Source organism: Apus apus, chromosome 6 (assembly GCF_020740795.1).
Source record: "Apus apus isolate bApuApu2 chromosome 6, bApuApu2.pri.cur, whole genome shotgun sequence".
In the NCBI taxonomy this organism is placed as follows: domain Eukaryota; kingdom Metazoa; phylum Chordata; class Aves; order Apodiformes; family Apodidae; genus Apus; species Apus apus.
This window is the reverse complement of record NC_067287.1, coordinates 12,012,778-12,026,069: the sequence shown is the minus strand read 5'-3', so window position 1 is coordinate 12,026,069 and position 13,292 is coordinate 12,012,778. Positions and strand designations below refer to the sequence as shown.

The 13,292-nt window shown below is 38.4% G+C and overlaps 1 protein-coding gene across 1 annotated transcript in view; it reads left to right on the top strand.

Annotated features, from left to right (window-relative positions):
* The window catches only part of SLC49A4 (solute carrier family 49 member 4), a 71,763-nt gene that overhangs the window by 43,115 nt on the left and 15,356 nt on the right, over positions 1-13,292 (top strand). The window contains exons 5-7 of the mRNA XM_051624243.1: positions 1,552-1,660; positions 2,268-2,335; positions 7,210-7,337. Coding sequence (XP_051480203.1) covers positions 1,552-1,660; positions 2,268-2,335; positions 7,210-7,337 — 305 coding nt within the window. The remainder of the gene's footprint in view (positions 1-1,551; positions 1,661-2,267; positions 2,336-7,209; positions 7,338-13,292) is intronic.

Sequence of the window (13,292 nt, the reverse complement as noted above, 5' to 3'; positions counted from 1 at the left end):
CAGATACCCAGAGATTTTGAATATTGAGCAAGTGTTATTTTACAATAGCATTCAGGCTTGTTCCCTCTTAGCAATCTATGACCTGGCTATATAATGTCCATGGAATATATGTGCTTTCCCTTTTATTCTACAGATATTGGAATAGCTTTTACATGGATAACATTAAATAGTATCAGAGAACCTGCCTTAAGAGGTGCCAAGATGATACAAGATAGGAAAAGAGTAATGCATTCTTAAGAGAGAAAAGAAGTTGTCAGGAGGACAGCAACTGCTTTAGCATTCAGAGAAATATAAGCAGTGTGTGGAAGAGCTGAAAGTTTGGAACTTGTTTTTCTTTGCATTAAAAAATAAATCTGACATGAATGATATTGAAAGAGAAAGATATGTTCACGTGACAGAAAAGTGTTATTCAAGAAGAGGATGTGTGAAGAAGAATAGTGCAAAAAAACTCTGGCTGGTATGCTGTGCGTGGATCTTCTAGGGGAGTAAAGCAGCATAAGCTGCAAAGCTCTGAATGTTTTGGAGAGCGTTTGAAGCTCTTTCCCTCCCTCTTGGCTTTAGTAGCTGCATGCTATTAAGTTGCAGCTGCATGCCAAGGAACTGGTGCTGATCAAGATCAATTTTAGGTAAATTCCTTGGGAAGGGGGGGCCACATTTTGTGGTTGCACAAGTAACCCATGGGATAACCTTGAGGTCATGGTAAAATCTCTTCACTTTAAAATACCAGCATTGCAGAGTCCAAACTATATTGTCAGTTTTTATTTCCAAAGTGAAACATTTTTGAGCAAAAGTTGGATGTCTCTAAGCAAAGATTTCACATTTGCTTTTGGTTATGGTGGGTGGGTGAAATTGGTGGTGGTATTTGTCTACCAGCTCCTGTTTAGTTGTGTGCGATGAAGATGATGACACAGCTTTGAATGCTTCATCTTCACTGAATACTAAAGGTTGAGTAATTTTAATTGGGAGGAAAAAGCAAACACGTTGACTATTTAGAGCAGAATATTACACTTGTCTCTGTTTTTTGACACTTCAAACTGTCAAAATTTTTCCACTCTTTTGACTGTACCTGTCTCATTCCCAGAGCGCTCTCTGCCTTTCAGCAAAGTAAAGATAAGTAAAACAGTTAAAAGAAAAAAATGCAGTTCACAAAGTATGTATCTTTGTTTTTATTCTTGAAATACAGTTTTTGTCATATAAATTAGTGCTTCTTTTTCCCAACATACACTTAGGCTAAGTAGGTTGCCCATGCAAATGCAGAAGAATTGCTTGCGGAAACGAGAAACAGATGAGCCCAGCATGCTACAAAAGCCTTTGGACTATGTGGAGGGACTGGCTTTTTTATTATCACAGTATTGAGGCAGTAACATCTCAGCCACTGGAATTCCAGTGACATTGCTGGATACTTTTCTTGTTTTTTCTGGCTCACTCCTTCAGAGCTCTACTATTGTTCTTGGTGGGCAAAATACAGATTCTAAGGTGTCGTTTAATCGAGCAGCTTGGTGCAATTTCTAATATAAGCTGCAACTAATTGCATTTGTTTTGTCTTCACAGCAATTTCCGATTCTTGATGATTGCTTTAGCCTATGCTATACCACTGGGTGTTTTCTCTGGCTGGTCTGGTGTTCTGGATTTGATATTAACCCCAGTTCATGTAAGCCAAGTAAGTATCTCCTGACAGATAATCAGCAGCTATTTTGTAACTGGCAGGTTTTTATTTTGCACTAACATACAATTTTATCAGGCTTTTATGTTTAAGCTGCTATTAATACATAGGGACCACTTTTCTTTTTTAAACAAAGCAAACTGTAGTTTTGACATCTCCAACTGTCGTGATTCTCCCTGCTGACTCTCCATCAGCAGTGTGTGTTTTCAGAACCATACACACCTTTTGACAAGAAGGAAGAGGCAGGTAAACAAATGAGAGTATTGTTGGCTGCTGCACCTTTAGAAAAAGAAAATAATGTTTACCAGGTGGAAAAGATAAAGTGGGAAAAGAGGATTTAGAAGCTTTTAATAGAGTATTATAAAAATCCAGAGGTCATTACTCAGATGCTATAAAGAGAAGTCACTTTTAGAGCATAGACTACTTAGTCATACTTTCTTTTAGTGAATTTATTTCCTTTTGAATATCCTAGAAAAAATCTTGCACTGCAGATTGTTGTCAGGGCTGTTGCTGGCAGTTAGCAGCTCCTGCACACCATTTGTTTTGAAAGTAACATCATCTTACTTTCTCAGCTTTAACACTTGTTTTGTTTTTTTCCTGTCAGGTAGATGCTGGCTGGATTGGATTTTGGTCTATTGTTGGAGGTTGTGTAGTTGGCATAGCAATGGCGAGGTAGGAATTACTACGTCTGTCTCCATTTCTTCACCTGTAATTGTCATTTAGCTTATCCTCATAATAACATGACTTGTTTTCTCTCATCTTCTAGATACTTGAAATTGAAAAAGCATAGTTATTGAGTAATGCTGTGTGTGTAGAGCCTTGATGTGTATATTCCATGTTAGTGGTTGCTGGGAGTTGAGAACTCCACATGCATGTGTCTGAATTTGGCAAGTCATACTTTTACTCCTGAGAAGTGCTCCTGTATGCCCCTAATAAACACAGTTGCCTAGTATGAGGGAAAACCTGTTGCAGCACATTTGAGAAGCATTGAAGAAATTAGTGTGCATCTCCTTCCATCAGTGCTTTTGGGTATATTGATTCCTAGAGGGATATTTAGGAGTGTAGCACAAGCAGCCTAACCACAATAACATTATGTTCCTATACAGAGAAATTAGTCTGGGCCCATTTTGGCCATGTTGGTGGATTCCTATAAGGCCCAGCTATTTTTTGCAATAATGCTATATGTGGTATGGTTATATCTATGCTTCTTAAGTACCCAGGCACAGCTCTCTCTGGCCATCATGAATGCTGATGACATGGGGAGTAGAAAAGGAAGGAACGGATTTCCCTTCCAAAAGGCTGCTGCTTTTCCTTCAGTGGGGATCTCTTTTTTATATATATTAAATTAAAAAATGGTGAGTGGGGGGAAAGGGGCAGGCAGAAAAAGTTTTCCAAGAGGTACTCAAGCAGTGAGTTCATAAACCTGATAAAGACCAGTCATGTGTTCTCCTTGCATCAAAGCATTGTCCTGGCTTCTGTATGTCCACTCTTTTGGCTCCAGTTCTGCAGACAGTTCAGCTCAAGTGCAGGGGTCTGTCATCACTGCAGTCATTGTGGGATTGTGGACTCAGAGAAGCATCTTTTTAGGGCAGAACTTGAAGCTTTCTTTTTCTTTCACTTGCTGTGCATCATCAGAGTACACATTGCCTGAAGAAATGTGAGGTTTCTCATCTTCACATTTTACAGGCTGCCTAGCAACTGTGACAGAGGGAAAGGAGAAATCTCCTTGTCTAGGGAAAAGAACCAAGCACTTCCCTCCTGCCTGCTCCAGTTGCAGGCCAAAGGACTTAATCTATTGAGACAAAGTTCACACCCTGGTTTCCTCTAAAAAGAGTTAATTTTTACTAGCTAAACTCAGAGTTGAGCATTTTCCCTCTAAGAGAAGCAGATATTGAAAACCCACTGCTGTAAATGACACAGGCTGTAGCAGGTTACATGCTGGTTTAATCCTTCCCAGCACGGGTTAATCTCTCTTACATTTGTGACATTTGCAGTAATAGAGTGGCACCCTAAACAGCACACTGAGAATCTGCTGACTCAATGTCAACATGCAAATTTCAGTCTTTGTGGTAGATTAATTTATTTAATGTATTGCCTGTGTTAAGTTTCAGGAAATGCTGACAGTCTCCTTAACTGCTTCAAAATTCATTTCAAACCTTGTTGAATATCAGTATTTTATAGCATTCAAAGCTTTGCTTTTGAGTAAATTGAAAAAATACCAACAGTCTGCCTCAAAATGTGTCTTTCTAACTTGGGTGATACACAGTTCACATGGGAGGGTTTGCACACAGAAAGGGAGGGGGGAGGTGATTTGTCAGTCCTGATGGATGACTCTCCCTCCTAGGCCTATTCAGCATTTATCTGTGTAGGGTTGAATCAATGACAAGTCTGACTGTAATCTGCTGAAAGTTGTAATTAGGAAAATTAAGTAATGATTCTTGTCAAGGCTGACAAGTTGATGTATTTCAGTGTCAGAACTGTGATTTGCCAAGCAAGCAGCTCTCTCCCTTAACCACTTCTCAGGAAGCTGTTGGTTTTGGGGAGGCTTCTCCTAATTATTTTTTTTTTCTGTCAGTTTGTCAGAGCGGAATTGGTGCAGTTTAAGAATTTGCTTCTTCCATTTTTATCAGTGCAGAATCTACCATTTAGAACTGTAACAACCTGAGCTTTGCTCTGGAATGTTTGGTACTGCATGTCACAGTAGGTGTTAAATCATCTATATTTGAAGTAATGCCCAGCCTGGAAATTTGTTTATCTATCTCATTTTCAAAATGGTGCATGTTTTCCTCAGCACGATACATAAATCCTCCTACTCTCCACCCACTGCTCACCCTATAGCTGTGAACTTAGATATATTTAGGTAATTTGTGTGATGCATTTTTGTAATTTAAAAGCCTGGGCTATTTTGGGCAGCTGGCAGTTGCTGTACTCTTTGCTGGCAGCTTTCAAATGGTACTGGTTTGAAGAAAAGCAATGTCAATGGGCAACATTCTTATCATTGCATGGAAACATAAATCTATTCCCTTTTCTCAGGTTGGTTTGTTGTGGTTTTTTTAACCACATTTGATAATGATCATAGATATTTCTGAAGTTTTGTCCTCCATGGCTCTCTTTTTATTTCCTGCTTTTAACCTACAGTGCAGTCAAAATGGTGAAACTTTATGGCATGGTGATAATTTCCTTAGCAACAGAGAGTGTTGTCAGCAGCACAGGTTTGTGATTTTAACTGTAGGATCCAGCCTAGGACTGTTCCCAGCAGTAGGCTCAGAGGTCTGTGTCTGGATAAGTCTACATACCTTCTCTCCTGGCATGCCTACTTTTTAACAGCTGCAGACATATCCTTACATGCTAGATGATGAAGAAAGATTTAAACAGAACAGAGAGTTTTGAAATCAAATACTGGAGTCAGAGAATAAAACTAATTTATCTTATTTTTGATTGAAACAAGTATTCTGAAGAGATTACTAAATTTACAGTCTGTAACCAGACCTGAAGTCCCTCAATTAACAAGTTCAGGCAGGTTTGCTATGTTGTTTTTCCCCCGTGGTTTCTGTTCTGGCTGAATTCAGTAGCTGTATAAACCCTTCAGTTTGTATTTGGGCTTTCTGGGGTCCTGAGATAACAGAGAACTCCTTGGAGCACACTTTAACTAGTGATAACCAAACCAGGACCTTTGTGCCAAAAGGAGTTGCAACTGCTCAGTAAACGTAGATACTTGCTTCACTTAACTATCTTGAATGGTTAGCTGTGCATTGTCCTCCCATCCCCATATATGTGGTGGGATAGAGATGGAGGACCCCTTAGAGGCCCCTTCCAGATCTGTTGTCTGTGAATACCCCTTCCTGAAGGCTGGCATTTGTCACACTGTTTCATTAGACAGACCGTACCAAACTGCTCTTGCCTGTAAGGAGAAGGAATAGTGATGTTGCAGGCAGGCAAAGCAGGGAGTCTGTGGAAGAAGTCTAAAGTTTGCACTTGGAGGTACTTCTGAGAAGCTTTTAAAATTGCTGATTTTGACCCCAGTGATCCCAAAGAGTAATTAAAAGAAACTGGCAAACCACTGAGAAGAGGCGATCCTGATTGCTGGATTTCAATAGTCAGAGAAAACCCGACGGAAGCAGCTAACCTCGGACTATTAGAGATCAATGCATAAGCCACTTGAACACTGCAGTCATAAACTTTTAAGATTATATGCAGCATTGATTTTCCTCTACTGCTTATTGAATTACTTGTTGCTAAATTCAATGTGGAATTAAAGCAGAGGGAGCATCAAAGTCAGAGGAAAGAAGTGGGGCTTTTTAATATATATTTTTAATTGCATTACTTGTACATCTCTTATGGTGTGTGTCGAGCTAGGCTTCTTAGTTCTCAAAATGTTGGTCTCATTATCTGTTTTTTCAAGTAAGCTATATATTGTCTGCCTGTAAAGTGACCTTTGTTAGGGACAGAAGGCAGGCAGCTCACAGGTGGGACAGACTTCAGCATGGACCACCCCAGGTGGTTTGTCCTGCCATTAGCCTAATCAAGGTAGGAGGCTATAAAGGCAGAAGACATCCTTTAGACGTACATACTTAACCTAACCAGCCCCAACTCTTGTCTTCTAAGCAGGAGATCCCAGAAAATGACTAGTTTATGAATGACATTGCCTTTTTTAATGTATCTTTTTTAGTAGCTGTATTGAAATCCCTTTTGGAAAGAGCAGTTGCACTGATAATTATTCCATGTGAGTGCTGCTCAAATGCATTCTGTGTCCTTGAAAGAAAAAGGGAAAAAAGATCAAAAAGCAATCATACCATCAGGTGGTATGAAGATCATATTTCTGTGTAACTGTCAGACTGCCTAAGGACTTGTGGGGTTGTCCTCCCCCAGCCTGTCAATGGGGCAGGTGTGGAAGAGAGGAGTGGCAGCAAGATCTTGCTTTTCAGGAACATTTCATCCCAAAACAGCCCCTGGCAGAGTGACCTGAGTACATAGTTCCTGCTTTGCCTGAACCACTGAGAGCCACGTTGCCAGAGCATCCAAGGGTTCAGAAGCTGTTCCTTGTCATCTTCGATCTAGGGATTCTGGTGTTTGGAGTTGTGTTGTTTCCCACAGGAATGAATCGTGACACTTAACTATGTTTTGAATGAAATGTAGCAGCCTCCTCATATGCTAATTGAGTGCTGTGGCTGCCAAGGGAGACTGGCAAATGCTGGCAAAACTGAGATGTAAGTAGTGGTGTGATGTTGTGTCCAACAAATGCAGAAGAAAAAAAAAAGCTGCCTGTATACTAAGTGTTTTCAATTGATGCCTTGAGAATTCTTCTGTTTTGATTGTTATTTTATGACAGCTAAAAAATCTATGGCTCTTCAACTTGACAGCTAGAAGTATCACCATTCACTAAAAGTACCTTTTTTTCTAATTCTGAAAATGAGAAATTATTTTAAAATTGATTTTATAGTCTCAAAAATGTTTAATGAGAATATACTGAATTAATTGTCAAGCATCACATTTAATTAATTTGAAAATCAGCATTTATACTGCTCTGATCTATGGTTTTATTTTAGATTTGCAGATTTTATCAGGGGCATGCTGAAGTTTATCCTGCTGCTGCTTTTATCTGGAGCAACGTTAGCATCAACATGGTTCACTCTCACCTGTCTAACTAGTGTCACTCATCTGCCTTTAACCACAGGTATTTACAGTTATTTTAATTCCTATTATTTGTAATTGGTATTGCAGACAGATACTTGCAGTCTGAAATCAGCTGTATTATAACCTGGTTTGGTATCTGTAGTGATATGGTAGTTTTGCCAAGACAAAAAATCAAAGGTTTAGAAAACCTACTGGATCTGAAATAATGTTACCAAATTTGAATAACTTACTCTAATGGATTATTAAAACCCAACAAACTCAACAATAAGAATTCAGAATATAAATTTAAAATTTATTTTGGGACTCAGTGTATTTCTGTTTTGAGTGTTTTGGAATAACAAAGGAGAGAAATAAACCCAGAAAAATTAGATGAATGGGAGTCGTGTTGAGCATAAGAGATGGTGACGTCTGGGATTTTAGGGTTTTGAGACTTGTGTTAATTATTGGAAACACATGGTGCAGTTGAAACCAAGGGTGACCCATGGTATTTTCAGCCATCTAAATCTATTCCTGCACTGTGCTGTCCTTTTTTTGCACCCGTAGGCAGGTTCAGGAAACTCTTCCAGCCCAAGATTGACTCAGCCTGCAGGTCAGAAAGATGGGAAAAAAACCTCTTGGCAGGAGTAGGGAAAAAGCTCAGAGGTCTACTCAAGCTGCCAGTGAGCTGTACCCTTAGTTGAAAATAAGCATTTCTTAGTTCTTAAAAATCTGTCCTTTTCCTTCCTATCTGCACCAAAGGATTGATTCACCTGTGATTCCAAACCCTTCAACAGAGCAATAAGTTACAGTAAAACTAAGCCATTGAAATTTTTAAAAAATATTTATTTATTTATTAAAGAATTCTGTAAAACCATTTTGAATGAAGTGCCATCTTTGTTATAGGGAATTTTATGCATTATAAGACAAATGAAAATTGGGTTTTTCCTATTTTAATAGTTTCATCTGGAGAGTAGTATACAAAAGACAGTTTTACTTGAATTAACTTTGCATTTCAGTAAGTGTCCTTGGTGCATTGCATATGTCACCAGTACAACCTGAAGTGGGTACAGCAAATTGAAATGCATAATCAATTCAGGAGAAGCACCATCTGGATGGCTAGGTAGAATTTGTGATTTATCTTGAAATTTCAATTTAAAAAAAAAATGTCTGCTTGTATAAAATGTAATTTAATCAATAAACAACCTAAATTTCATGGTGGGCATTGTCACATCAAATGACTATGCTTTTGTTTTCCATCAAATTTAAACAAAATGCAGTACAAGTTTATTCCTTGTGCTTGCCTGCTTCATCACTACAACCCTACAGTAATGTCAATTTTCACAGTAACTCTATGCTCTGAATTGATGCAACAAGCCTAACGCGTGAATGTCCCTTCAAGCCTGGGCATAAGAATGAAGCAGAGAGGTTTCCAGAGGTGAAGGTCATTACAGATGTACTCACCAGTGATCCAGAACAAAACCGATGGTGCTCTCTCTCTGATTTGATATTCTTAGTTTTTAAAGAATTCAGATTGCAATATAGGTTCTAGAAGAATTTTTACTTATTTGTAGCAAGTTACAGTGCTTGCTTTTTTTTTTTTTTTTTTAAAAAAAAAGGTCTTCCACTATCAGGAAGTAAAAGTACCTAAAGTATCTGAGGGTTTGATATAAATATCCTAAACTAACATCCCTTGATAAAAATCTAGGGATTGGGTTGTTCTTTTCATGTGGTTACTGTTTCTTTTAAAATGGATGATTCCTGGACTGAGTTGTAAATTATATTTTAGGGGTTTCTGTCTGTGCTTTTCTTGTAGATGTCACTGTAAATGTTGAACCCTTTTCTATAAAACACAAGCTTGTTTTGAATAGAAATGCTAGCAATATGGTGCATTTCTCTAAAAAAGGCAATCTCAAGCATCAGGGTCTATTGTGCAGCCAGCAAATAAGATCTCTTTTCTTCTGTGGCATAACGTTTAAACTTCATAGATAGATTGTGGGGGGGTTCATATCAGCCTTTTCTCATTAAAGTTAATATGAAATAGATGCCATGCTCCTGTTCAATTTAGATCCTTATACACAGAAAAGCAGTGGTATATCTTTATGAAATATGCTGTTATGGATGAAAACACACAAGCTATTTAAGCTAATTTATAGGACTTCATGCTAGATTATTCTTCAGTGTAATGATGCAATATGATGATGACTTCTGCATTCCACAGTAATTGGGAGAAATGGTACATTTGAATTGATTTGGATGAATATATTTTTTTTTTTTCTTCTTCTTCTCTTAATTAAAAGTTTGAGATATAAAGTATGTCAGAGTAGGAGGTCAAACGCAGGCTGTTGGCTGGCAGCTTTGGGAAGTGGTTTGAGGTAGCTGGTTGAGGTAGAAGTCACCCTGCCTAGTTAGTGCACCAGTGTTGACAGTGGACTTCCAGGTCTCTCTGTGTTTTTGTAGAGCTGGAAAATACGCAAAACAAAAGCAACCATCCTTGTGTCTTTTTGTCTGTCTGTCTGTTTTGGTGGTGTGGTTTTTTTGTGTGTGTAGGAAGTGTCTGTGTAATGCTGTGTATTCCAGAGCTGCTGTGCAGGCATCACTGGACACCTGCTTTGCAAGAATAGCTGTTACTGAGGGCAGCAGGACATAGCCAGGTTAGCGGGCTCTGCAACTGCTTCCTGTCCCATGACAGAGAGCACAAGCATGAAGCTTGGTAGTGCTGCAGAACCAGTGATGGATCCTGGTCCGTATTTTCATCATCATTTGAATGCTGAGGCAGAGCAAGCAGGGTTCAAAAGTGACTCTTAGGGAAACTTGTGTGGGTGGATGTTTGATCTTGCAAGGAGGTTTTCCCTTCTAAGCATCTAGCTCCCGTTTTGTTAGGGGCTTCCCCCTCCTCTCTTGTCCCACCTCCAGTGTTGTTCTCCTGAGCGAGTCAGACTTTGTCCTACAAAACCACAAGCATTGCCATCCTCAGCAATACCTGGAAACTGGTAGAATGTTCACAGGACCTGACAGACAGCTGGTACAGTTAAAAGGGAGATTTTCCATGGGACAGGATGGTCATTTTGATGAGGAAGTAAGATGCCTCATGGGAGTCTTTCACTGGCCCAGGTGTTAAGAAGGGCTTCACCCCAGAGATGAAGGCTGGTTAGAGAACATTGTCACCTGCTTCATCTCACCTGACAGCTGCTTGGTCACAAATTAAGTTTGCATCCATAAGTAGACCTTGCCAGTGCTTTGTCCAGGTCCAAAGTAGTCTTTTCCTTTATGATGTGGATATTGTGTGGCATATGTTCTGGGTCCCCTTGTCTGAACACCTCTGCCTGTCTCTCACCTGGTCTCTAGAGTAAGCACTAAGGTGGGCAGGTTGCATGCAAGCAGGCTTTTGAAATGCTGAAGAGATCAGTTTGGCCAATTATTCATGCTAAATGGGAGAAAATCACTAAAGACTTGATTTTAAAATACAACCAACCAACCACTCTCTTTTAATCAGTAGTCTTTGTAGCAGTTGTAGTAATGTGTGGGATAAATATTGGGGGAGGAATTGTATTTCAAAAAACGGTCACAGCAAAACATTTTTTTCCCTGCACATGTTTGTGTAATATTCTCCTAATTTCTTGTAAATAGGCATGACATTAATCTAAAGATATTTTCTACAAAAAAAGTAATTACTTAGAATGGGGGCTGTTAATGCAGATATTAAAAATCAATGACTGCTTTGTGTTTTCTTTAAATGATGCTGTTTAGCATTATTTGTGTCGTGTCGTGCCTGCTTTGCTCTGTATCATAATATGCTCCAGTTTTCCTCCTGCCACAGAGCAAGACAAGTTTTCTTTCATTTGTTGACTTCTTAGTATATCTCTGTAAGATTTTATAGAAAGTGTATTTGGAGTCATGTGTATGAACTATAACTGCTAGTGTGGAATAAAAAAACCAACAGTGAGACAGTAATGACATAGTGCCATCATAGCTGCTATATTATCTGTCTAAAACACCTCTTATCAGCTAATCACAACTCTTAAAACCCCTTGATTCAGGAATTGGTTTACATTTCAAGGAAGCTGGAATTTTCTTTTAAGAAATTTTAATTATAATGTATATTATTTGCATTTTTTTTCAGCAAGTTTCAAAGACAATTTTGTGTACACATTGAGTATTTAAATAGTTTTCTCCATTGAATTTCCAGTGCAGCTGCTGATCTGTTTCTCTGTGCCAAGCCCATTGTTAGTCTGCTTTGTACTGAACTTCATTATGTGAATTTATGTACAATGGGATCCTCTGACCCAAAATAATTGTGTAAGGCATTGTAATGCCAGTTTCAGTATCTTGCCACTTTGTATTGCTGGTGGTATCTCGGGATACAAACACTAGCATTTTCCAAAAATTGGTATGCAACACTGGTTGCTTGCAGCTCAGATTGATTGTTTTCAGCACAGCATATCAAGAATATTCTAATATTCATGAGCACATTCAGCAGAATTTTGCTTTACAAAATCATTTCTAGTGCTGCATGGCAGATACACAGAGTATTGTGGCAACTCCATGAGTTGATGACTATATTTAGGTTAAGCAGTCTACACGTTATTTTCAGGTTCAATAGATTGAGCATTATAAACACATCTGTCTCCCTGTCCTCATCTGCAAAGCACAGTATTGGAAAAGAGAGATGTTAATTATTTAATACTGATAGCTTCATTCTTTGAGTTTAATTTCTTTACTATAGACAAGACATGCTTGAAAAGTATAAGGCAGGGGAACCCGAAGGATAAAACAGTGGCCTGGAAACATGGAAACTGAGACTCTCTATCTTCAGCATTAACCTGCTTCTGGCTGTGGGCAAATAATTACCCCCACTCCTGTTGTAGTTTTTCCACTCATAGATTGGGGATAATGTCTTTTGTCTTCCTGAAGGTTTCTATAACTCCACAGATAGAAGAGTGTTTGCAGAAGAATAAATTTAAGGGGTTTATTTAAAAAAAGTGTAAAAACCCAGTCTCAAATAGTGTGTAGTACTAGAAATTTGGGATGGGCATTTAAAAAATTAAAATCTAGAAATCTGGCCACTTTAAATATCGATCAATAAAAACCCTCAAATACTGTATGTTTTTCAGCCCCTTCTTTATTATTATATTTTTTTTAGGATCACTCAGTAATTCCTTCAATTTTAGTTTTCCAAAGCAAATGCTCTGCTCTCAAAGTGAGTTCCACTTGCTTCTCTTTTGGGAACTTTATAGAGCAAATCCAATTTGATCAGATTTTTGGTTACTTTCATAACTGTATGATGAGATAAGAATTTGATCAGCTCATGCTGGAATGGAAATCTAGGCAGTGATACATATTGATGTTATAAACATGCACTACTGGGACATCCTTCTTCTATTGTGTTTTTTTGTTCCTGGAAGAGAATTACAGTAAAAAATACTGTCTTTCCTTGAGGGAGTCACATTTCTCATGGAAAAATTAAGGGCAACTTCTTCCATGACTATTCTTACCATGGCCAGTAGCAAGAATTAAAATATTGGGAAATTTCATTCCACTTCAACAGACTTCAGAGAGTTTGAAAGGAGCTAACTTTGAATTGTGCAAAGCATTCGTGGAGATAGTAAATTGAACAAAGCATATATCCATGTGAGAAATTATGCTTCCATTATAACATTTGGGATGCTGTTTTAATGGTCAATAAGAAAATGCCCTGCATCTCTGTAGGTTTCACTTTAAATTGTATCCTGCCCTGAAGAGAACATGTTCAGTTGTGTTTACTTTCCTGTTTATCCATATGGAATTTGTGTGAATCTTGGCTCAGCTTGTCTGAGAAGAGAACTGTTACAGAATGTACAGAGTTCAATAGTTTCTGGCAAAGGACTTTGGAAGAAGATACTGTACCACCTGCTTGCACTTGTTATACTGCTCTGGGGTATCTGCATTTCTTCTGTAAATATATCTGCAAAACAGATTTCTTTAAAAAAAAACTGGTGATACTTCATATTCTTTGTTAAAAATCAGCCAAGATGTACAT